The sequence below is a fragment of the Pistacia vera genome, unplaced genomic scaffold (assembly GCF_008641045.1).
Source record: "Pistacia vera cultivar Batoury unplaced genomic scaffold, PisVer_v2 Contig179, whole genome shotgun sequence".
Lineage (NCBI taxonomy): Eukaryota > Viridiplantae > Streptophyta > Magnoliopsida > Sapindales > Anacardiaceae > Pistacia > Pistacia vera.
In genome coordinates, this window is record NW_022195887.1 from 1,402,246 (window position 1) to 1,429,912 (window position 27,667).

General features: G+C 33.6%; 1 protein-coding gene across 1 annotated transcript; it reads left to right on the forward strand.

Moving 5' to 3' along the window:
- Window positions 1–23,026: 23,026 nt before the first annotated feature.
- Window positions 23,027–26,850, forward strand: LOC116126367 (protein NRT1/ PTR FAMILY 3.1-like; the record flags this gene model as incomplete). Its single annotated transcript, XM_031412066.1, has 4 exons — window positions 23,027–23,219; window positions 24,414–24,631; window positions 24,895–25,454; window positions 25,795–26,850. Coding segments are annotated over 4 exons (1,923 nt in total), but the record flags the coding sequence as incomplete, so codon positions are not given.
- Window positions 26,851–27,667: the final 817 nt, after the last annotated feature.

The window sequence follows — 27,667 nt, forward strand, 5'->3', positions numbered from 1 at the left end:
ATTAATCTATGTAGATGACCTTATAGTCACTAGGAACAATGGAGATAAATGTATCCTATTTAAGAAATATTTCCAGACTTGTTTCAAAATAAAGGACTAGGACCTTTGCAATATTTCTGGGGGTTAGAAGTTAAAAGAAATCAAGAAATTTATGTAAATTAGCAAAAATATGTAGGAGATATTATAAGAGAAGCACGTCTAGAAGATGTAAAGGTGGCACAAACACCTATTCCACAGCAACACAATCTATCGAGTGAGATAAGGAACTTGCTTGACGATGTGACCACATATCGAAGACTTATGAGGAGATCCATCTATTTGACAGTAACTTGATCGGACCTCTCATATATTGTACAAGTTTAAAGTCAATTCATGCAGACACTGAGAACTCCTCATCTTGCTATAGCAAAAAGATTGGTGCCATATATCAAGAAATCTATTGAACATGGTCTTTTCTTTTCCAATATGACTCACTTGATTTGAAGGCATATTGTGATTTAGATTGGGCTACTTGCCCGACTACTAGATAATCAGTTTCAATAATGCTTTTCTTTCTAGGAGACACTCCTATCAGTTGGAAACTGAAGAAGCAACAAACAATATCTCGTTCATGTATTGAAGTTGAATATCGAGCACTGGCATTGACAACTATAGAATTGGAGTGGTTGCGTAATGTCTTAAAAGACTTGTCCTTTTCCATTACAAAACCTATTCCCCTATTATGTGATAACATATCAGCTATACGCATTGCATCGAATCCGGTATTCCATGAACAAATCAAGCACATCGAGTTGGATTGTCATTTTATTAGAGAACACGTTTTTAACGAAAGCTTTTGGCTCTTAGCTTTGTTCCATCACACAATCAACTTGCAGACTTGCTTACAAATGGACTTAGTGTAGAAACATTTAACTTGCTACTGACTTGTATCGGAATTCACTCTTCACCAACTTGAGGGAGACACAAGTTAGATACCCACAGTATCAACAGTAAGCATGGTGGAGTCCGAACTCGCATTGACTTGAGGGAGGCTATTACAAAATCTATGGGTATCCGCAATTATAGGAGAAGAAAATCCCAAATTGGATAGCATTCCTAATTATCGCACCAACCATGATTCCGATAGCAAAGTCAGGAAATTTCTTATTTGGAAACTTTATGTTAGAAAACTTTCTATTAGCAAAGCATTTTTCTAGGGATTTTTTTATTATAAACGAGATCTTTACAGGATGTAGAAATTGTATATATACCTCCATTTTCTTAATATAGGTTTCTTATTCAAAAGCGATCCTTGATATTTTTTCAGGGTCTACGTGATGTTAAATAAAATTTCCATGGAGGTGAATGATATTAACTCTTCTTTTGATCATGTAGAAAATTTTAGTATCAAACAAAACTCAGTCAATGAGGATACAGGAAGCTTAAACTTTAAGTGCAATTGCTTTCCTTCAACAGCATATCTGTTAGTTGGTTCTTGTCGTAAATTTACAAAGTTGGTTCTTGAAGTAAATTTACAAAGTTGGGGTTCTGATAAAACTAGGTATGGTATCTATTTAACAATCCAATTCCTGATTGAATAAACTTTGGCTATAATTTTCTCAAATAAGAAAATAATGATTATGTAATCATAATTTTCACATACAAGCTTTTTTGACCTTTGAATAAATATAAGGTATTCTTCTTCTTGGGACTGTGAAATGACCCAAAATATAGCTATAAATTGTTACTGATTAGCTTTTTCTTTCTTCAAAATCATGGTTCAAACTATGTTGAGTTTTGACATGTTTAAGATTGAATTTGCTGTATGTATGTCGAACCATGACTTGATAGTTCATATATATTTGATTCAACTTTTAACATGAAATTGTTTTATGACTGGACAAAATGTTATTTTCAAATACAAGCATTTCTCTAATTCAGATTAATGTCTTCAGTTGAGGTGGTAGAGGATTTTAATGGACATTTCCTATACAATTTTGACTTGAATATTACTATATTTTGTATTTTCTTTTCGTATCCTAAATTTGGAATATCAAAAACTCACCATCAACATATTATAGTAAATATCAAAATTAAGAAGTTTAAATAAGTTACGGCCAAAATAAAAAATATAATAGTGAAATTGTGGTATCTCATACGACATCGGCTATTGTGTTGTGATTGAGAGAGATCGACTCAGATTTGGATTGTACGACACCAATTTTTGCATAACATTTTTGAGGATTTTCTGTAAAACGTTCCCAGGGATAGAGGGAGAGAGGGGTCAAGGAGCGTCAGTTGACCCTTCTTTAAGTTAGGAAATTTTTTTACTCGTTTTACAAATTTTCCCCTAAATGAAAAATAAATTACAAAAAAAACTCTAATCCATCAAATAAGTTAAATTCTCATTTTTCTTTTTAGTTGTCAAAACCAAACCTCTCTTCCTCTACTTCCTAGACCGGTCTTTCTCTATTGCCCATAACTGATTCAGCAACTTAGATTTCAAAATTTTTCCTAAATTTCTATTTCTTTATCCATACAAATACAATTTTCTCCAACCTGGCAAGCCAGAAAGCCCATTTTTTTCTTCAATTTGTTAGGTAATACTAATGTATTTTATATTTGTATTCTTTTATTTTAATTTGTCAGGTAATACTAATCCATTTTATATTTGTCAAGTAATACCTATTATTTTATTTCTAATTCTTTATCCATACAAATGCTTACTTTAATTTAAAATTGTATTGTTCTTCTAACTTTGATCCCCTACACATGCTTATAAAATTGTATTATTCTTCCAACTTTGATCTCCCTATATTTCATTTTTGGCAACGTCCCTGACATTCCAATTTATTGTAAGAATTATTTCTTTCCAATCATATTCTTGACTTGTTCTTAAGAATAACACACTTTATTCTATTCTTGTAAAATATGAAATAAAATATATATTCCTTTCAGTTTATTACCATTATTTCATTAAAAAGTAAATAATATCATTAAATGCACACCTCCTCATATTTTCATTATATGCTCAACATATGAATTACAAACTTTGTTGAAGGTTATAAATGAAATATTTATTTAAGCCCTCTTTAAATACAATATTATGTATGGAGAATATATATATATATGTGTGTGTGTGTGTGTGTGTGTGTGTGTGTGTAGTAGTAGTAGTAGTAGTAGTAGTAGTAGTAGAATCTCTCTATAGTGGTATTCTATATTCTATATAAGAATAACCTACATGTAATCATAAAAAAATCTGATCCCAAATTGGACCAGTTATAAATAAGAATAAACTCTATATTGTAATAAGTTATTGTTAGGAGATATAAGTGATAATTAAGTAAATTTCAAAGGATGTTAAAATAATTACAAAAAATCATCAATATTTAGAAGTATAGCGGTGTTTGTAAAATAAAGATGGTTTTTAGAAGAGACGTAATGACCAATGAAATTAATCTCTTGTAGAGTATCAATAATTGTATGAATTAAGATTTAAAGTTGAGATCATAACTTTATATATATAATATTATTCGATATGTTGTAAAGAAAATGTGGATCTACCACCATTTGACACCTTTCATCACACCATTGCCACCTCTTGACACATGACAAAAGGTGGCAACAATTTGTGGCCCCTAGTTGTTAAATGGCATGTTTTGATTAGTTTGGGGATGGCAAGAATTACTATACAAACCCTTCCCTCCTTTGTAATTTGAGAGAACTAAGATGAGAAGATAATAAATTCAAGCCCCTTTATTGTTCTTCTATTTGCAACATTCCTTTATCTTTCATTTGTTATTCATTAGTCCTTATAATTATTTTACATTTCATAATTAGTTTACAACATGTTATCAGCACGAAGAACTTAACAAGTGTAACGTTGCACCCCCATTGAAAGTAAGTGCTTCGATCTTACATATGTTCTTTAATCTTTGTTTTCGCCTTTATGGCTGGATTTATTTATTATTCTTAAATTCTATGTCTATGGTTGGATCTATTTATTATTGATAAATTCCGCCTCTATGGTCGGATGTATTTATTATTGTTAAATTCCACCTCTATGGTTGGATCTATTTGTTATTGTTGAATACTGCCTTTGTAGTCAGATCTGTTTATTCTTGTTGAATACAACCTTTTATGGTTAGATCTGCTTTTATTATATTTTCAATAGCTAAATGTGATAAATGAACTTGAAGTTCTATAAATAAATATCATTTTAGAACTTGAAGCTCTAAATACTTATTACAAACACAAAGTTTGTAAAACAAAGACAAAAAATGGACCTGAAGTTCCACATCATGAAGATGAAGTTCTGTAAACATCCCTACTAATGTAAATTTTTTTCAAGGATGGACTTCGAAACTAAGGCATCGATATGTAATGGTGGAGATATTTGTATAGTAGACTATGCAGCAACACACACCATCCTTCAAGATAGAAAATATTTCTTAGGTTTAACCTTTACTGAGGCTAAAATAAATATCATACCAAGATTTGCAAATGTAATTAAGGGCTCTGGAAGAGCAACACTTCTGTTAACAAGTGGAACTAAATTAAGTATCCATGATGCTTTATATTCTAGCTAATCCAAAAGAAATTTGCTTAATTTCAAAGATATATGACTCAATGGATACCATGTTGAAACTTTAAGTGAAAAGGATGGAGAGTTTCTGTGCAACACTGCTAATATTTCATGCCAGAAGCATGTACTGGAGAAACTCAATGCTTTCTCATCAAGGTTATATTACACATCCTGAAGAATATTGAAATCTATGCAGTTATGAACCAAAAGTTCACTGATCTTGAACTTTTTAAAATTTGGCATGATTGTCTTGGTCACCCAGGATATACTATGATGCGTAAGATCGTAGAAAACTCACGTGGGAACCCATTGAAGAACTTGAAGATTATGTCACCTAATGAGAGTTCTTGTATTGCTTGCTCACAAGGCAAATTGGCACTTAAGCCATCCATCACTAAAGTCAGTCTAGAATCCCCATAATTTTTACAAAGAATTCATGGCGACATATGTGGACCTATTCATCCACCAAGTGGACCTTTTCGTTACTTTATGGTACCGATTGATGCATTGGCACGATGGCCACATATTTGTCCCCTGTCAACCTGTAATGTTACCTTTGCTAAATTGTTGGCACAAATTATCAAATTATGGGCACACTTTCCAGATTACCCAATTAAAGCAATATGTATAGACAATGCTAGTGAGTTTACCTCAAAGAAATTTGATGACTATTGTACAACAATGAGAATTGATGTTGAGCACCCAATGCCACATGTACATACCCAAAATGGTATGGCATAGTCATTTATAAAGTGTATCCAATTAATTGCATGAAGTTTGCTATTACCTAAGCAATTATTGACTTCTGCCTAAGCTCATGTTGTTTTACATGTTACGGCATTAATTTGCCTAAGATCCATTGCATATCATCAATACTCTCCAATACAGCTTGCATTTGGATATCAGCTTAATATATCCCATTTAAGAAATTTTAGTTGTGTTGTGCAAGTTCCAATTGCACCCCCTCAACGCACCAAAATGGGACCCCAATGTCATTTGAGAATATATTTTGGATATGACTTACCATCCATCATCAGATATCTTGAGCGCTTGACGGGTGGCCTATTTACCGCATGTTTTGCGAATTGCCATTTTAATGAGATAATATTTCCTCCTTTAGGGGGAAAGGTAAAGCCTCCTAGAGTAAGGCTTAAAATTTCTTTGAAAGTAAATTTTATGTCTCATTTAGATTCTCGCACATCTCAATTTGAAATTGAAGTGCAAAGAGTAACACATTTGCAAAACATTTCCAACCAAATGCCTGATGCATTTACAGATGTAGCAAAAATAATGAGATCATACATTCCTCCTGTCAATACACCAACAAGGATTGATGTTAGCAATGAACAATCCATGCGAGCAATGATCGATTCATCTGCTACATGCCAGAAGCGTGGTAAGCCTGTTGGAGCCAAGGATATTGTTCCTAGGAAATGAAAAACATATAATCAAATTGGTGACAATATTGACAATACTGGAATAATTGACAATTCCCCATCTCTTAAACTAACTCTAGAAGAGTTAACAGTCCTTGAAATGACACAAGCCCTTGAAGAGGAACAAATTCTTGAAGGAATACAAGAACATAGAAATAAAGAAATTTCTATAAACTATGCTCACTCTAGTGAAATGTGGAATTGTGAGACAACAATTGTCGATAACATATTCTCTTATGCAGTAGCTACTAAAATCATGAATGATGAGTTTGAGTCACGTTCTGTTAATGAATGTCGAAAGAGAAATGATTGGCTAAAATAGGAAAAGGCAATTTTAGCAGAATTAACCTCTCCAGCAAAACGCAATGTATTTGGACCTGTAGTCCAAACGCCTGAAAATGTGAAACCCGTAGGATACAAATGGGTATTCATAAGGAAACAGAATGAGAAAAATGAGATTGTTAGGTTTAAGGCTAGACTAGTGGCTCAAGGCTTCCTGCAAAGATTTGGGATTGACTTTGATGAGACGTATTCACCAGCGATGGATGCAATCACATTTGGATACTTGATTAGTTTATCAATCTCAAAAGGACTTGATATGCGTCTCATAGACGTTGTCACTACATATTTCTATGGTACACTGGATACTGATATCTATATGAAAATCCCTGAAGGATTCAAAGTGCCAGAACCAAATAAAAGGAACATGTGTTCAATAAAATTGCAAAGATCATTATATGGGTTGAAACAATCAGGACAAATGTGGTATAATCATCTTAGTGAATATTTGATAAAGGAATGATACATCAATAATCCTATATGCCCATGTGTTTTCATAAAAAGGTCAGAATCAAGATTTGCAATTGTGGCAGTATATGTCAATGACATGAACTTAATTGGGACTCCTGAAGAGCTCACAAAAGCTACTGAATACTTAAAAAGAGAATTTGAAATGAAGGATTTGGGGAAAATAAAGTATTGTCTTGGCCTGTAGATCAAGCATTGTTCAAATGGAATTTTGCTCCATCAATCAAATTATACTGAAAAGATCCTTAAGCGATTTAATATGGATAAACTCACCCCTTGAGTACCCTAATGGTAGTTCGATCTCTTAATCCTAAAAGGATCCCTTTCGTCCTAAATAAGACGACGAAAAGATACTTGGTCCTGAAGTACTATATCTAAATGCAATAAGTGCATTATTGTATTTGACACAATGTATGAGACCAGACATAGCATTTGCAATGAATCTGTTGGCAAGATTTAGCTCTACACCAACTTGCTGACATTGGAATGGGATCAAACATGTCTTTCATTACCTCAGTGGAACAAAAGACTTGAGATTATTTTATCTAAGGAAATCTGATAATGATCCTAAATTAGTTAGTTATACAGATGTTGGGTACCTTTCTGATCCTCACAAAGCCTACTTGCAAACGGGATATGTTTTCACTTATAATGGTACTACAATATCATAGTGCTCTACAAAACAAACATTGGTTGCCATTTCCTTCAATCACTCTGAGATTCTTGCGCTTCATGAAGCCAACTGAGAATGCATATGGTTAAGATCTGTCATCCATCATATTGAAAGTACATGTGAATTGCCACGTACCTCAAATGCTTCCACAATTATGAATGAAGATAATGTGGCATTTATTGCCCAAGTTAGGGGAGGGTATATCAAAGGAGATAGAACCAAGCATATTTCACTGAAGTTCTTTTACACTCACGAACTCCAGAAAAATCGAGAGATTGATGTCAAACAAATACGCTCCATCGATAATCTTGCAGATTTATTCACTAAGGCCTTACCGACATCAACATTTGAAAAGTTAATGTATAATATCGATCGGTATGCGACAGCTTAATAAGTTACTAAATTAATTCTGCTATCATGAGGGGAAGCATTGATCCAGAGGAGCATCGATTAGTTGGTCTTTTTAGAAAAGGTTTATTGTATTGGACATATGTGCACTGTACTCTTTTTTCCTTGATCAGGTTTTGTCACACTAGGTTTTCCTGACAAGATTTTTAATAAGGCAATATTTCACACGTCCAACACCATTATACAATTCGTCATGTAATTTTGTTTCTTTGCTTAAGGTTTTTGTCCCATTGGGTTTTTCCTAAGTAAAGTCAACTATAATCATCTGTAAGTAGTGGATTTTATTTGGTGGAGATCCAAGGGGGAGTTTTTGTCCCATTGGGTTTTTCCTAAGTAAAGTCAACTATAATCATCTGTAAGTAGTGGATTTTATTTGGTAGAGATCCAAGGGGGAGTGTTGTAAAGAAAATGTGGATCTACCACCATTTGACACCTTTCATCATACCATTGCCACCTCTTGACACATGGCAAAAGGTGGCAACAATTTGTGGCACCTAGTTGCCAAATGGCATGTTTTGATTAGTTTGAAGGGTGATAAGAATTATTATATAAACCCTTTCCTCCTTTGTATTTTGAGAGGACTAAGATGAGAAGATAATAAATTCCTCTTTATTGTTCTTCTATTTGCTATAGTCCTTTATCTTTCATTTGTTATTCATTAGTCCTTAAAATTATTTTACATTTCGTAATTAGTTTACAAGGACACATTAATTAACAAAGGATGATATTTTTAATTTTTATTCATCACAACCATTCTGAAATGATGTACAAATAATGATGTGATGTGATATTAACTAATAATAGATATATTTTATTGAAAGAAAAGTACATATATCTTGTTGGAGTTGGTGAACTCTATTTAACATTTAGGTACCCATTTTTAAAGACGCATCGAAATGATTTACCAAGTTGTGTTAACACAGTTAGGTTTACAACAAATCAATAATAAATAAGTTGTAAATGTAAAGCACATTAACATATACATGGTTCGGCTAAATCCACTTTTAGCCTACATTATGGGACCTCGTCCAGATCAAAGCAAATCCACTAATCAACAAATATTACAAGATATAGTTCAAAGTTGATCTAAGATACAGTAAAAAGATCTCCCTGATCAACTTTACACTTAGCACCACATCTGAATTTCTAATGTCTTGTTGCACAACGGATCTCTTCACACTAGGTTCACTCCTGGAAAATGCTTGAGCTCCGCCCAAGCTTCAATCACTGAAAACAAGCTCTAGTATCAGCAAAGGAATCACATTCCGGCCGCCATTCAACAATGAAGATAAACAAGAAAGTTTCTAGTACAAACCCATATAAAAGAACCTAACCAAGAACAACTCTCTGAAAAGTTCAGAGCACCAACGAAATAGATATTCAGGTTCAAAAAGAAAAACAAACAAGGAAGAAGATGAACTTCCTTTTAGCTCAACAAAGATGAAAGATGATAAGTGTTTAGCACAAAAACATATGGGGAATCTTTAAGGAAAAAAAAAACTCTTCGAAAGTTTCAGAGCACAAGACAAAAACAAACATAAAGGTTAGCCAAACAGAGTTGCAAAAATGGAGAAGATAAACCCAAACTCGTGCACTCCAATTCTGGCCAGGTCAGCAGACAAAGGCTGACATGTATTGGTCCAAAAATAGAAATGTTTTCAGCTTTAGTTTAGGACCACAACCAAAAGGGGAAAAATGTTGATTTTCCTTAGACCACTAAAGGATATTGGGACACCTGTAAGTGGTCCAAATGAGAGCATAAAAGATGTAAAGAAAACATCTAAGCTGTTAAGGATAAAAACGCAACTTTTGAAAAATGAGTCAGACATGCGAAATTAGCATAGTAGAGAGGTGTGCACACAGACGAAGTAAAATGCGAAATTAAATGCAACATGCATATGTCTGACATAAGTGTGCAAGAACACATCTATTGTGCACATACATGAAATGAAAAAGCAAAAGGCATAAGCCTGACAGTTGAACACGTGGAGGACAAAAAGAATTCCAACTTTTTGTTGGACCACAAACATAACTTTTCTCTTTCTTGCGGGACCACAAACAAAGTCTTACAACCTTTTAGGACCACATAAGGAAATTGTGACACCTATAAGGTTAGATCACCTAAGAATATCATGAATTAAAATAAGCTTGATGGATAAGACAATAAAGAGAAAACGCCACATGACAAAATGTGTCAGACAATAGATGCTTGCACAGAAGAATGGTGTATGCACATATTTGCTCAACAATTCATTATCCACCATAACATAAGTTTGACAAAAATATCAACATATCTATTTTTGGCTAAACCATTTATCTAATTTTCTTGGATTTTCTCATTTACTTAGTTTCATGTATTGGATCAACCTGTCTAAGTATATAGATATGGACAAAATCAGGGCGGATCCAGCCACTTTTTGGTCTACCCTCAATTTTTTTTAAAATATTAATATGTATAATTTATATATTTTGACACACCCTAATAAAAATATTAATGAATAAAAATAATAATGTATAATAAATTTTTATTTTGGCTCACCTTAAAACAAATTTCTGGATCTGCTACTAGACAAAATTGAAATCAAACATGTCACAGACATCGCTATATGAAGTTATCATATTCTCGTTTATGCAACTCATCTTTTACTTTGTAATTTTTTGTACAGGCCAACCTTGGTTTGATTTTTTGTTTACTTCACGTAAGTGAGTGCGTCATTCCTGCCTTTATTTATTCTCTCTTTTTGTCTAAATTATATCTACTTGATTGCTTGAAAATCTACCGGTTGGAAAAATCTAAACAACCCTTGAAACTACAGTAAATTTTGCAATTATTTAAAAATAGCCTCTTTTTCTTTTATCATTTTTATAAAAAAATACCCTTCCCTAAAAGGTTTTTAATAATCTTAACAACAAGATTTTCTAATAATTAAAATTTTATCAAATTGATGGACAAAGCCTAAGATTTTATCTAAAAACTTAAGTTAATTGAGCTTCTTGAACTTGATTCAACAACTTAAAACCGTAAACAATGACTTGATATTAATATATATTTAAGTCTTAACCTATGATTACATATAAAATCTTAAATTATGTTTGAAAATTAGTTTAGAAATGAATCATATGATGAATAATCATGCATATTATAACTTTGTTATATAAGCTTAGATGGTAGTTTAGAATTATTATATCATTACCGCCCTTAACCCAGACGACTACTAATCAAGATTAGACCTCAAAATGCTGAAACACTTTAGTCTGCGAATGGCTGATATGGCTAACAGGTCACTTTTAGATCAGTCATTTGATATAAAAATAGATATGGGATCGTTATTTATTTAATTATATAAGAAAATTCTTATAATCTATAAAAAGATAGAATTTTTTAATGTAGACTAAATATATTGAACTTAAAACTAACGATAATAAAATATATTTTAGATCAAATGTGAAAATAGATGATGAATGATCAATCATTTAAGAAAGAGAGGGACAAGAGGAGAGAGTGGAATGTGTTATCGTTCATGCCAAATTCACCAAAACGATTCCTATCACAAGAAGTCCCACTCCCACGTGGCTCCATGAAAATTGTTAATTAATAAATCAAAAATCACGGTCTAAGTTTTGTGGCACATGCTTAGCCAACAAATTAATAAAATCATCAAAATAAATTGTGGCCTATAATTTTCTACCATTATAAAAAATTTCTCACTCAATCATTTCTCATTTCTATGATTTCAAATCATATATTGATGCAACGAGTTAATGTAACAACGATGCTAACACTAGACTAAACATATAGAATTAATAAATAAGTTTTAATCACATAAACTTAGGTCATAAAGTTTTAGATAAAATTTGAATAATCATTGAATTATTATCCAAAAACGAATAATATGTTTATATATCCAAAAACGAATAATATGTTTATATAGGATAATAATCAACCTAACAAGACTTCCAATAAATAAGAAAATAAAATTCAAATTAATTAAAAAAAATCTGAAATAAAATAGAAAAAAACGCGCAGAAAATTAAAACGGCCCCAAAACACGTCGAAACAGTAGATTTGGGCTCGAAAACGTCCCTAATAGGCGAATCAATTATCATATCGTATGGCTCTAAATGAGCTTTCCGTTGATATATTATGGGCCTCTTAACCCCTCCTAAATAAACAATTATGACTATTTAAAGTTGGTCCATCCACTTTTGAACTTCCGATATTCGACCCTATCTAGGAATTTATCTACTAGACGTTCGAACTTATATATAATCTACTACCAATCATTTTGCATAGCCCCACCCATTCGTAAAATATTCCTTGTAGGTCAAATTTGTTGATTATTTTACAATTACAAATTAATCTTATATTCTATATTGATCAGCCATAATTACCCGTGATGTGAACGTGGACTTTAGCGAGAGAAGAATATAATTTCGCCCAAGACTGAAGTCCTGCTAGATAGAAAATCAGTTCATGTTCAGAGAATACTTGGAAGCACTGAGACTGAATCACGGGATCAGAAAGTGGAGTTGAAAATAAAAGAAGAAAAGAGAAATGGACAAAATGAACCGCATTATCATGTTCATGTCACGCATGGGCAAGGCAAAATCAATAAGAGACGTATTTGATATAAGTTTCTTTCCAATTCTGCTCCCAGTCAACTGAGTAGTGTGGTTTCACACACATCCGGATGGATTCAGAATCAGGGGCGGACCAGGAATGAAACTTAAGGGGTCAAAGGGTAAAGTAACAATTAACATAAATAAAAATAAAAATAAACACAAATATTTGTATTAATAAAATTTTCATTAACTAATACATTTATTTATAATTGTCCTTGACAAGATTTCATCTTTTGAAAATATTATATAATGACTTCATTATCAATAATATCAAATACATTTTTCTCTATATATACAACTAAACTATCATTCAACCATTAATCACTCATTCTATTTTGCAAATAATTCTTCAAAACATTCATTGCTGAAAATGCTCTCTCTACACTAGCAGTGGTAACCAGTAAAATCAATGCTAATTTTATTAATATATAAACTAATAGAAACACTCTATCCTTCTTAGTTTCAACCATCACTCGTGCAAGATCTTCAATCCCATTCAATTCCATAAATTTGACATTAGAGCGTACATCCAAAATGTAAATATCAAATTGAGAATCAAGTGCTATGAGTTCTAAGTTAGAAAAATCTTCTAGATAAAGTTAAGCAAGACGCATCAATTTTTGCTTATCAAAAGCAACAAAATTTTCATTTGGACATAAGCATGCTAAACAAATAAACAATTCAATGTTTACCTTATTGAAACGATTATTCAACTCTTGAAGCTGCATATCTAGGACACTAAAATACTTCAATACAGTAATGATGCACGTTTGTGATACCTTTAGTCTTCCGTTGTGATCGCCTTTGAATAAAAAATTTCTCATCCATATTTGGAATATCAATGTCATGTTTGGCACAAAAAGAACAAACTTTGCTAAGTAAATTCTCCCATCTACCATCCCTCATCAATTGTAAAAATTGCTTACAATTTCAACCAAATTCTTAGCATTTACAATATCTTTTTTTTTTTGGTTTTTTTGGTTTTTTTTTTTTGTAGTACTTGAAAAAGTTCATTTGTAAAGCTAAGTAAATCTTTCATCATAAATAAACTAAATACAAAATTAAATGATTGCATAAATTTTAATATATTATTAGAGAAAAATAGCGATTAGAGAGATGGAACGGTGCACATTGGACAAGAGAAAAAGTTGAGATTGGGGGAAAGATATTATTACAGCAATAAAGCTACGGACACCGGCGTTTTTGCACCGAAAATGTGTACCGGCCTACGTGTCCCCCTGACTCACACCACGCGTGATTAAACTATAATTATTTTTCTAGTGAACGGTCATCCATCAAATATGGACAACCGTTCAATTACATGGACTCCCGTCCATTTTATATGGACGGGGGTCCATTTGCTACGGACGGGCGTCCCCCTTTAAAGGATGCCCGTCCAGAAATAAAATGAAATAAAATATTATATGGACGGGGGTTCATTTTCTATGGACGGTCGTCCATCAAATATGGACGAGTGTTCATATTTTAATGGACGCCCGTCCATTAACAAATCATTTTTAAAAAATTAGAAAACAATTAGGGACGGCCGTTCATCCTTTATGGACGACCGTCCTTTAATTTTGGACGGGCGTCCGTAAGAAATGGACGCCCGTCCTTAAACAAAATATGAAATAAAAATAAAAATTGGGGACCCCTGTCCACAAATTGTGGACGGCCATCCCTTACATTTGGACAGGCGTCCATAAGAAATGGACGCCCATCCATTATTTTGGTTTTACAAATCAAAATAATACTTTGGACTGCCGTCCATAAATTGTGGACGGCCGTCCTTTAACTTTGGACACGCCCTTCCATTATTTTGCTTTTTAAAAACTAAAGAAAAAATTAGGACAGCCGTCCATAAACTGTGGATGGCCGTCCCTTATCTTTGGACGGGCGTTCGTAAGGAATGGATGCCCGTCCATTCCTTTTCTTTTTAAAAATAAAATTAAAACTATGGATGACCGTCCATAACTTGTGGACACCCGTCCATTAAGTATGGACGGGCGTCTTTAAGTTATGGACGCCCGTCCAACATGTATGGACGGCCGTCCAAACTTTATGGAAGGCCGTCCATTGTGTAAAGGACGACCGTCCATAGGTATTGGACAGCCATCCTTTACTGTACTTAAAATTAAAAAAAAAAAAACATCACGCATTATTGCTTTTCATGAAATGTTTTTTAAATAATTTTTTTTTTTAATTTGCTATTAACATTAGCTTCTCCAATACGCTTCTCCAAAAACCAGCGCCAAAATTCTTCGAGCGAAAGAAAACCAGTGCCAAAATTCTTCGAGCGAAAGAAAACCAGTGCCAAAATTCTTCTTCGACTTCTGCTTCATCGTTGCCGTCTGTTCCTTGCGTCTGCATTCCTCAGTCATTTCTTCCTGAACAGCCGTTTTTTCCTCATTTTCCAGCTACCTTGAGAAGAACGAAAGCTATAAACTTTTCATGAAACAATTTTTTACGGTAGAAAGGGAGATAAGAAGATCAAAATTAGTCCAAATTAGAAAGATTTCTTGAAGTAGTTAACCGATTTTTATTTAACTTATACATTTATATAGTTTTGTATTATATTTTGGATTGAATATATGTTACAATAGAAAAAAAACTGATAGAGAAAATTTGTTGGTGATTGTTATGAATCAGATTCGTGAACGCGAACACTAGTATTGGTTTTGCATTAAATTACAGAATATGGAAGAGTCCAGTTTGCCTCATTTCAATGATGTTGAGGTAAATTATGCTCGAAACCTTAACTTTTTCGTTAACATGATTTTAAATTTATTGTATCGTATTGTTTCTTTTGATGTGTTGTATTAGTACATTCTAATTTTTTCTATTATAAAACTATTAAATGATCAGGAAAATGAATGTGATGAATTAGAAGATATGGGATGTGCAGAGGAAGAAGTAGAGCCTCATATTGGAATGGTGTTTGATTCAGTTGATAGTGTGGTGAAGTATTACAAACGGTATGGTAATAAAATGAGATTTGAAGCAATGATACGTACGTCAAAGAAAGGCGAAGATGGAGAGATGAGATATGTGACAGTGGCATGTTCTTGTTCTGGGAAGGAGAGATGTAAGTCCAGAATACCTTGAAAAAGCAACATGTTGCCAAAACAGATTGTAAGAATTGGATTAGTGCAGCTTTGAATGGTGAATGCAAATGGGAAATTAAATCAGTTGTACTTGAACATAACCATGATCTTATAAGTCCGACAAAAAGAAGATATTTCAAGGTTATACCGAACGATACAACCTTATGTGAAAAGACGACTTGAAGTTAATGATGTGGTTGAGATTAGACCATGTAAAAATTTTCAGTCATGTTCAGTTGAGGCAGGAGGTGTAGATAATTTGACGTTTCTAGAAAAAGATTGTAGGAACTTCATTGAAAAAGTGAGAAAGCTATGACTTGGAGTTGGAGATGCTTCGACAGTACTTGAGTATTTTAGGAAAATGCAAAAGGAGAATTCAAATTTCTGGTACATGATTGATGTAGATGAAGAGAGTTGATTACAGAATGTGCTATGGGTTGATGCTAGATGTAGGGTTGCATATAAAGAATTCAGTGATATTATCACCTTCGACACAACGTATCTGACGAACAAGTATGACATGCCATTTGCTACTTTTGTGGGGGGGTTGATCATCATGGACATTCGACGTTGTTAGGTTGTGGGTTAATTTCTCATGAGAACACTGAGACATTTGTATGGTTATTTCGTTCTTGGCTTGAATGCATGGATGTTGCTCCTAATGGAATTATCACTGATCAAGATAAGGCCATGCAAAATACAATTGAGATTGTTTTCCCTGGTACAAGACATAGGTGGTGTTTGTGGCATATAATGAAGAAACTGCCTGAAAAGTTAATAGGGTATAAGGAATATGAAACTATAAAGTTTAAGTTGCAAAATGTTGCGTATGATTTCTTTACGCGTGAAGAGTTCAAAGAGCGGTGGAACCAATTTTTTGATGTGCACAACCTTCACGAGAATGCATGGTTATGTGGATTGTACAAAGAAAGAGTATGATGGGTGCTTGAATTTCTTAAAGATACTTTTTGGGCAGGTATGTCTACTACCCAACGTAGTGAAAGTATGCATACATTTTTTGATAGGTATGTAAATTCCAAAACCACTTTGAAACAATTTGTGGAACAATTTGATAATTCATTGCGAGCTAAAGTGGGAAAAGAAAGGGAGGCTGATTTTAAATCTTTCAAATCTTGGATACCATGCATAACTAATTACCCCATTGAGAAACAATTTCAAAGTGCATACACAACTGCAAAGTTTAAAGAGTTTCAAGATGAGATTGCGAGGAAGATTTATTGTGAGTTATCTTTTCTGAAAAAATGTGATTCATATGAGGAGTTTCAAGTTTTGGAAGATGTTTGGTTTGGAGATAGTAGTCGCCGTGTTCCGTATGCAGTATACTTTGAAGAAAGTTCATGTGATATTCGTTGTACTTGTCATTTGTTTGAGTTCAGGGGGATTTTAGCAGACATGCAATTATGGTGTTGATTCATAAAAGGGTTTCACACGTTCCGGAAAAGTACATTTTACGACGTTAGAGGAAAAATGTGAACAGATGTCATACGAAAATTAAAGTCAGTTATAATAGGTGGAGCACCAACATTGAAGGACAACGTTTTGATAAGTTGTCTAATTTAATGCTGACAGTAGCGGATATGACATCAAATAATGAGGAAGATTATAATATGATGACGGAGTTTATGATTGACATGAGGAAAAAGTTGGAGCAAAAGGAAAGTGAGGGAGGGTTTGGTACAAAAGTGAACATCTCTTCCACAACCGGTTTGACTAGTCAAGATGGGAACAGTCCTCCGAAAGAGGGCAATACTCTAATTATTAGTCTACAGACAGCTCGTAGCAAAGGTCGTCCTCCATGTAGAAGAAAGCAATCGAAGATTGAAGAAATTGTACGTAGGGTTAAAAAGAAAAAATTACAAAAACAAAGAATTGGTATGACTTATACATTATTTGAGTATTTTTTTTTTTTTTAAACATTATTTACTTATTTGAAGTTTAGAATAATATCGACTTGATTATTAATGTGTTATGATACTTTTTAGGAAAAGGATCATCGGTACAGTGACAACAGGAACAATTTCTTTCATGTACTTCCGTGGCCGATGCGAAAACTCAAGTGTTGTCAAACAATGTTGTTACTACACAGGTATGTGTTATGTACCTTGTATAATTGTAATTGCCTTAAGTTTTCTATAACTTGTGCTAAATTGTGGTTGTTAAACAATGACAGATGTCCACTGGTCTGATTCCAAATCTCCCAAGACAAAGTAATTTCTATACTGGACAGGAGTTTGTAAATGATGAACATGTCTCGTTGGGAGATGTTTGATATTTTTGCTAGGTTGAAGCATATAGAATTGTATTTGGTAGAAATTTTTCATGTTTTGGTTAATTTCTACCGAATGCAGTTGAGTTGTATGCTTATGCAGTTGTTTTATTTTTAGTATTTTCGTCATTGGTTGTGTAGGGTAGTGAATTCATGATAATGACGTTAATGTAACTTATTATGAATGTTTTCAGTATATATTATCGTCACATTGCAGACTCCGGTTGTACATGGCATTTTGGATATGCATTTCATTTGAGATTTGAATTTTTATGTCCTTCGGTATGTCTAGTATTACATATACATATACATTGAAAAGAGTTGTTGACATATATATAAACAAAAGATAAATCTATTTATAAACAAAAGATAAATTTATTTATAAACAAAACACAATCTTTATTAACAACATCCACTCAAACCAATCTATTTATAAACAAAAGGCAAAAATTCTTCATCATAGTGCAGGGGGTGGAGGTTGACTGGAGGATGAGGAGGCTATTGAGAAGTTCTTCATCCTGCTGAAAATCTCTGTCATGCATTCCCCAATGATATCAACTGTTTCTTCAATTCTTGATGCAAACGTGTTGAAATCACTTTGCAATTGATCATGTTGTTCTTGCATTTGCCTCTCAATACGTGAAAAACGCTCCTCTTGAAACTTTTCCATCCGCTCAAATCTGCTTTCTATTTCCTGTAAAGTATGAGAAGACATATCTTCTACATTCTTAGATGATCTAGGTTTAGTACTTGTTCCTCTTCTTTTGCGCACATAGACTTGTCCTTCATTAACCCCTTCTGGAATACTGACACCTTCTTGAACTGTTGTATCTCCCTCCATTTCATCCCTAATCACAAACCATTGTCCTGCCATATTCTTTTTAATTAAACCCATTTTATTCAATGTCACATCCCCCAACACATTATTTGTAGAAAACGTAATCTTATTTGTTGCATCATCAGGGGTGATCTCAATATTCAACTTCTCACATATTAACGTAACAAGCATCCCCCAATATATTTCTCCTTTTTCTACTTGAATCTCTCCCAACTTCTTAATCAATAACTTCACTAAATTAACTTGCCTCCTTGCTACTGCTGCTTCCATGAACATTAAATCCTTAGCCGTCACATTTCCATTTGTCTCTTTCCTACTATTAAATGTGAAAGTCAGGTATCTGTGAAATACTCTCATAGTAGGATTCTTTAACTTTATAGATTTACACCTATGTGGATGGTAAGTCCCTATCCCGGAAACATCAATCCAAGCTTGTTTGAATCTCAGGTTCTAGATAGGTTTTCCAAACCTTTACAATCAAATCCTATCCAGGTTGCTAAATCTTGTGGTGTCACTACAAAGTTCTGATTCTTTAATCTAAAGAACATTGTATACGCCTGAAACTCATCACTATCTGTCTCTGCAACTTCCAAACTACCAAAAAACTCATATATCAAATGTCTATATCCATCATATCTCATACTGACCAAACGGTCCCATTTCAAATTATTAATCCAACAATTGATTTCATCACCTAAACCTAAACTTGTTAGAAGTCCTAAATCCAAACTTCTTCCAAGGCAAATATCTCTTTTCGACACGTTCTCGTATTGTTTTTTATGTTGCAAGTCTCGAAATTGAATTGCAGATGAGGATGTGCCTTCCTGAGGAATGGTTATATTTTTTGCCGTCACCATTTTCTGCTTTCTTCTAAAACCTGTATACATAAAAAAAGTCGTCATCATAATCTACCAAAGTTACAGATTCAATTACTCTTAACATATACACTTTGAGATAAGAACTCAATTTATACAACATAGAAAGGATTGTGTGAGGTCTGTGCATATTTGACACTAGAAGTGGTTTTGACAGTCAAAATGACCTACATTTTTCAGTGAACAAACTGTTTTGAGCTTAACTCTTGCCTTATAGTAATCATCAGAGTCAAGGCATCAATAGTTACAAAGGATGTCACAACAATGAAGATGGATCTGTCAATGCAGTAAACTGTGGACATATGAAATTATTATAGTTGTTATGTTGGCAAACTATACCAGTTGATCCTATGACATTCTGAAAATGAAAACATGAAATACTCATGCATTGTGGACAAGCCTAAATATTGTTTCCAAGCAATAAACCAAAAAAAATAAAAAAATAAAAAAAAATAAAAGAATATATTAACTGATAAGCCTCCTATAACTAAATTGTACAAGAAGAAGAAGAAAAAGGGCAAGCTGGTAAATTCAGTGGATAGGGGCAGTAAGGGGAATTCAGTTTAGAAATTAGAAATTGATGAGAACACCATACCAGGCTTAAAAGAATTCTGTTAGTAAAAACTCACTGACACAACTCTGTAACTGCAAATAAACTGGTATATATATATAGAATTGAAATGGGCAAAACTCTGCAAGCAGTATATGTTTACTAACAGAATTCTTTGCAGCCTGGTATGGTGTTCTCATCATTAACATACAAGTTACAGTTTGTTCCCTATCAACCAAAAAAAAAAAAAAGCGACAACTAAATAAAACTGTGAATGGTTTCTAGGATTTACTACCCTTAAACACTGAGTCCAAAACCATAATCAATTCAGTAGAAGAAACATGCATGAAGACCATAAAAAATCACCCACATAGACTATCCCTTAGTGGAAAAATTGTCAAGAAACAAATACAATAAAATGAACTATTTTAGGAACAACAGCTGTTGCTATTGAACCAACATCACCAAGAAATGTCACTTAATTTAGTTATCTGCAGGAAAAATTTACATGAAGCCACTATAATGGACTATGATTCTTGATATCAATCAAATAACCTGCTGCACATATCTCAACCATCTTATTATCCATCAATCACACACCTAAAATATAAAATAAACTTCTATCAATAAACTTTGCACCATATCAGAATTGCAGCTCTCGACCAAACTTTAACCACTGCAAAATTATTCCCAAGGACCAAATATTTTGTCTCTACAGATGAAAAACCAAGCAATATATTTGTACTTTATTTTGTTTGAATTTGACAGAAACAGTTTCAAGATTACATGCAGTTTAAATGCAGAGAATCAAATTCAGGCCTAACACATTCATCCAATGGCATGTAGTGTAAATACAGAGAATCAAATTCAGGCCTAAGACATTCATCAAAATAAACTAGATTTCTCTTTATCAATGGCAGAACACTTCTATTTATCAATCACACAAACCAGTCCCACCAAATTGACTGGATTTCTCTTTATCAACTCAACTCCATTCAACACATTCATCCAACAAAAAAAAAAAAAAAATTCAAAAACGAAAGTGTATAATTACCAATGGAAGATGAGGAAGACAAAGAACAAGCGCAGAACAGGAATCCAGAAGAACGAGAGCGCGAAGACGAAGAAGGAATAACTCAGATGGAAGACGAAGATGATAGCTAGTGATGGTTGTGTGTTTTAAATTTTAAATAAAGCTTCCCCAAAATTTTTAACCTAATGCTTGATGGTTTTTTATTTATTTATTTATTTTTTATTTTAAGTACAGTAAAGGACGGCCGTCCAATACCTATGGACGACCGTCCATTCCTTATGGACGGCCGTCCATAGAGATTGGACGACCATCCTTTACACTATGGACGGGCGTCCATAACTTAAGGACGCCCGTCCACACTTAATGGACGGGTGTCCACAAGTTATGGACGACCGTCCATAGTTTTAATTTTATTTTTAAAAAGCAAAGGAATGGATGGACTTCCATTCCTTACGGACGCCCGTCCAAAGGTAAGGGACGGCTGTCCACAGTTTATGGACGGCCGTCCTAATTTTTTCTTTAGTTTTTAAAAAGCAAAATAATGGACGGGCGTCCATTACTTACGGACGCCCGTCCAGAGTTAAAGGACGGCCGTCCAAAGTATTATTTTGATTTGTAAACCAAAATAATGGACAGGCGTCCATTTCTTACAGACGCCCGTTCAAATGTAAGGGCTTCCCCAATTTTTTTTATTTTTATTTTCATATTTTTAAAAAGGATTTGTTAATGGACGGGCTTCTATTAAAATATGAACGCCCATCCATATTTGATGGATGGCTGTCCATAGAAAATGGACCCGTCCATATAATATTTTATTTCCTTTTATTTCTGGACGGGGGGGACGCCCGTCCATATAAAATGGACCCCCGTCCATATAAAATGGACAAGAGTCCATGTAATTGAACGGCCGTCCATATTTGATGGACGACCGTTCACTAGAAAAATAATTATAGTTTAATCACGCGTAGTGTGAGTTAGGGGAACACGTAGGCCGGTATACATTTTCGGTGTAAAAACGCCGGTGTCCGTAGCTTTATTGTTATTAGAGAAAGTCAAAATTTTTAATTAATTTGTGTAATTTTGTAATTTAATTTTTTTATTGGGAAAATTTTTTAAAAATTAAAAAAATAAAACCCAAGTGGGGTCACTTGACCCCACGTGACCACCGTGTGGGTCCGCCCTTGTTCAGAATCCTACCTTGAGAACATTAGAATCCTATCTGTGCAAATTTTAGTCAAAGGGAGATTATCAACCTGCCACACCATGATCAAAATTCAAAAGTGTGGATTTAGTGACAGTTACGATATTGTCCTTTTAGACTTGTAATTTTCCCAAGATTCCTCCCTGACGTTTGGCGGTGTTATTTGGCCGGTCTTACCGATAACGCAGTAGGCAGCTCAAATGATATCATTTTAGTATGGTATAACTATAATCTTTATTATTTTGTTCTATTGTGGACTCATATCAGATTCATGTATTTTAAGCTCGAAAGGTCAGTCAACCATCAATGAAATACCCATAATTCTTTTGAGTTTTTAAAATATTTTTGAATGATGTAGTTAAGAATTTGCAAACAAATTCATCTGAGTATTATAAATTTTTTCTTTCTGGTATTGACTGATTTAGCGATCTAAATTATCTCCCTAGAACCACCAAAGGAAATCGGCTGCAATAAAGACAATGTTGGTAATATAGAAAAAGGGTCAAAAACTATGACATAAGATACCGCATCACATGACAATGAAGTCAAATCATGGAGCCCTACCTATTTGCCATCTTTATTTTCATATCACTAGTTTGCCTTTTGTCCTAACTTGCTTTGCCCACATATATACATAAGTGTCTAGCTTTCTTGAATCCTCAGTCCAGTGGCCTGAAACCACAAATAATGGAGTTAGGCAACAATAATAGCGAGACTCATGATGATATGTCGAAGATACAGCAAACTGAGGAGAAGAAAGAGCAGAATGGAAGAAGGAAGAAGAAGCTTGGAGGGATCAAAACAATGCCCTTCATTCTTGGTGAGTTTTCATTTCTTTCCTATGTTATTAATATTATCTTGCATTCACGTGTTGCATTAAAAACTCTCTCTCTTGGAAAACGCAAAAGAGACTCTTTTGCAATGGTTTCACTCTTGTAATTTTGCCGAACTCTACTTTTCTCCAACAATATTGCCAGGTTAGTAATAACATATGAATCCCATCATGTTAATTTCCATTATTAATGATTTCTTAACTTTTAAAAACAAAATTGTGAGCATAATAACAATGTGGCAGCTAGCAATGTCTAAGAAAGTGATTGGCATTCATGAAGCTTGTTAGAATGATTCTCTAATATATATATATATATATAACTCATTTTACGAGAGTCATTAGTCAGCTTAAAGAATAAAATTAATGGTGAGCAACACTATGTCACAGCCTGTAAATTATTTTAAGATAAAGTTCTCAAGATCCACAAAGCAATGAAGTAATGGCAGTGAGACGATGACAATACAGAAGTGGTCCTGGAAATTCACTTCCATCTCAAAAGTTTGAAATATATTTATATATTATATATGAAATCAAAAAAATAAATAAACAAAGTTTTATTTTGTGTACTAGATTAAACATGAACTGGCAAGGAATATTCTTGATTTAAGTTTTTTCAAGACATGGACCTCGAGGGAGATCCTATGTCTCATTGATCCAAAAACTTCACCTTGTTGTTCATAAATAATGAAGTGCTTCACCTAGTTATGCATGCATGTGTATTCTCTGATTAAATAATGTATACGTCTATGAGACAAAATCATGAATATTTAATTGTGGGATTTGATATTACTTGTTCAATAATCGCCGGACTCTTCGACTAAGAAAAAATTTTCTCTATGACGTATTTTATCAAATTTTTTAGTAATTTTTTTAGTTGATAGAGGGATCAAATGGTATAGTTCTTTGTCTTTGTTGGTAGCTTGGAGGATTAGAAATGATTATTGCTTTCCAATTGAATGTTTTTGGATTAGTGTATCTATAATAGTTGCTTCTCCTTATACTTGGTCGAGTAACAAAAATATTGTATTTTCTGATACATCATCGTGGATTGGATTAGTCTTTTTGGTGGGTATCCTTAATTCTTTCATTTCATTTCTTGAATCTAATTGTTACATATCCAAGAAATTACCTATGAATTGATTAGAGCAAGTGATTAATTGTTGGTTTTGGTTATTGTTTCAGCAAATGAAATATGTGACAGATTTGCATCAAGTGGTTTCCACGCAAACATGATAACGTACCTAACCCAAGTGCTAAACTTGCCGCTAGTACAAGCCTCCAACACTCTCACTAACTTCGGTGGAACCTCCAGCTTCACTCCCCTCATTGGCGCTCTCATCGCTGACTCCTTTGCGGGCAGGTTTTGGACCATCACCGCTGGCACTATTATCTATTGTTTGGTACGTCGTTGATATTGATATTATTTGTTAACTAGCAATAAACCTCTTGTCATATATAATTAAAAAAATAATGTTACTTTTATAAATTCCTCATGTAAAGAGATATATACAAAATAAAATGGTAAAATATAGATGGTTGAATAAATATAAAATAAGTTCATTAATTGATAATGAATTTTCATTTTATATTCATCTTTTAATAAGAATACGTTATGCTAATATTTACTCATAACTAAAAGCTTTGAAATATTCTGTTGTGAAAGGGATTACTTTGTATCACTTTATCAGCTATCCTCCCGTCGCTGCGGCCTCCACCATGTCCAACTCAGGAGAACTGCACGGAGGCCTCAACATTGCAGCTATGGATCCTCTACATCTCACTCCTCCTCACGTCTCTTGGGTCAGGAGGCATAAGGCCTTGTGTTGTCACCTTCGCTGCGGATCAGTTTGACATGAAAAAGTCAAGTATTTCGTCGCTAAAATGGAACTTCTTCAACTGGTATTACTTCTGCATGGGAATGGCCACACTCACTGCCTTAACTGTTGTTGTTTATATACAAGACAATGTTGGATGGAACTGGGGTTTCGGAATCCCAGCCATAGCCATGGGTTTGTCGGTTCTGGCATTTGTTTTTGGGTCACCTCTTTATGTGAAATTGGAACCGGGAGGGAGCCCCTTGACGAGATTGGCTCAAGTGATTGTTGCGGCTGTGAAGAAGAGGAAAACTGTAGTACCTGAAGATCCCAAGCTCTTGTACCGGAATCGGGAGCTTGATATTGCCATTTCTGTGCATGGAACACTTTTGCATACTGACCAGTTCAAGTAAGCCTCGTTACTTGCCCATGTTTTGAACCGAAATTGAAATTAGGATTTAGAATTTTACTTTTTTGACTAATTAACGAAAGTCAGAAATTTAGGATGGTCAAGCAGGTCAAAATTTGAAATTACGTTCAAAATATTCTTGAGATTTTGTTAAAAACACTCCTCATGGAAGGATTTTCACTATTTTTGGAATATCCAAATTTGCTTCTGTCTAAATCAAAGTTCAGGAACTTTTTGTTATAGTATGTTTTCTCTGGGTCCTAAAACAATCAAATTGACTTTGTATTAATCCGAATTATAACTAAACGCTTTGATTACTAAAATGTAAGATGATTTTCAGGTGTTTTGATAGAGCTGCAATAGTAACAGAAGGTGAAGCAACAAGTTCAAGTCCACCAAACCTGTGGAGGCTAGCCACAGTCCATAGAGTTGAAGAGCTAAAATCCATCGTCAGAATGTTGCCAATTTGGGCTGCAGGAATTTTACTTGTCACAGCCTCATCACATCAACACAGCTTCACCATCCAACAAGCTCGAACAATGGACTGTCACATAACTCATTCCTTCAAATTCCCACCGGCTAGCTTATCAATCTTTAGTATAATAACCATGCTCATAGGACTTGTTTTATACGATCGAATATTCGTTCCATTTGCTCGTAGATTCACTAAAAACCCTGCAGGCATCACCTGCCTGCAAAGAATGGGCGTCGGCTTCACGGTTAACATTCTAGCCACTCTTGTTTCATCACTTGTAGAGATCAAAAGAAAACAAGTCGCCGCCAAATATAACATGTTAGATGATCCAAAAGCCGTTATACCAATTAGTGTTTTTTGGTTGGTTCCACAGTTTTGCCTGCATGGAGTGGCTGAAGTTTTCATGAATGTAGGGCACTTGGAATTTCTTTACGATCAGTCACCAGAAAGCATGAGAAGCACGGCTGCAGCACTTTATTGGATAGCAATATCAGTCGGGAATTATATTGGAACGTTGGTGGTTTCACTTGTTCATAAGTACACAGGAAAAGAACACAATTGGTTGCCTGATAGAAATCTGAATAGGGGAAGATTGGAATATTACTATTGGCTCGTCAGTGGTATTCAGGTGTTGAATCTTGCATACTATGTAATATGTGCTTGGTTTTATACTTATAAGCCGTTGGAAGAGGATTGTGGAAATGTTGAGGAAGAAGATAGCAAAATTGTTGATAAGGTAAATGAAATCCCGTATGAGAGATTGAATGAGGCTAATCGGCATGGAGAGGTAGAGCTTGCAAGAAATGAAGCAGTCTAGAATTGTTAATTGTTAAGTGATCGATTTCTTTTAATGTACAAGGTTAAAAAATAAAAGAAATTTAGGGAACTAATTCAGTCAATAAAATTGTTATAAATGTCTCATAATTTATCATAATGTAGTGTGAGAGTTCAAAATCAACTACTAATTATATACATCCTCATTAAATTATTTTAAATCAAATGTCAAATAACTTAAAAAAAATAATAAATAATGTCTTATAAATCAAGGGACTCTTATAAAATATAACCTAAATGTTAAAAGAGATCAGTTGTATTTAAAACTTTTCATGTGAAGCAGGTCTTATTAAATAATTTTCAATTAATTAAATAAACTTACAAGTATGATGAAGGAAAAAAAAAAAAAAATCAGTGATACTATAAGAGTAGAAAATTAATTTTATTACTATAACTAAATCAAAACCCTTTTAGCTGCTAAAATATATCATATAAAATATTCGGGAAAAGTTAATATTACAATAAAAAAATAACCTAATCAAGCAAAAATTATCGGAGCACAATGAAAGAGTGTTTTACTTGTATAATAGATATATAGGGATCAATTTAAACCCCCGAGGTTTGGTTAAACACAAAAACCCCCTTAAGTACCAGAATTTTATTAGGAATTATGTAAAACCCCCTGTCATCTGTAACTTGTCAAAAATTTTCTATTACTTTAAACAAAAGAGGGGCAAAACAGTCATAAAAATTTAAAAATAAGTAAATAATTACTAAATAACGAAAAATTAGAAGAAAAAAACCCACTTCAAAATTGAAAAATCTGTGTAACCCCAAATTTAAAAAACCTAAATCTAACCCCAAACACCATACCCAAAAGCCCGTAGTGGATTGCTATTATTAATATGATTATCGTAATTGTTAGCGAAAATCAAGCAAAGGTTGATCAATGGCTTGAATCAAG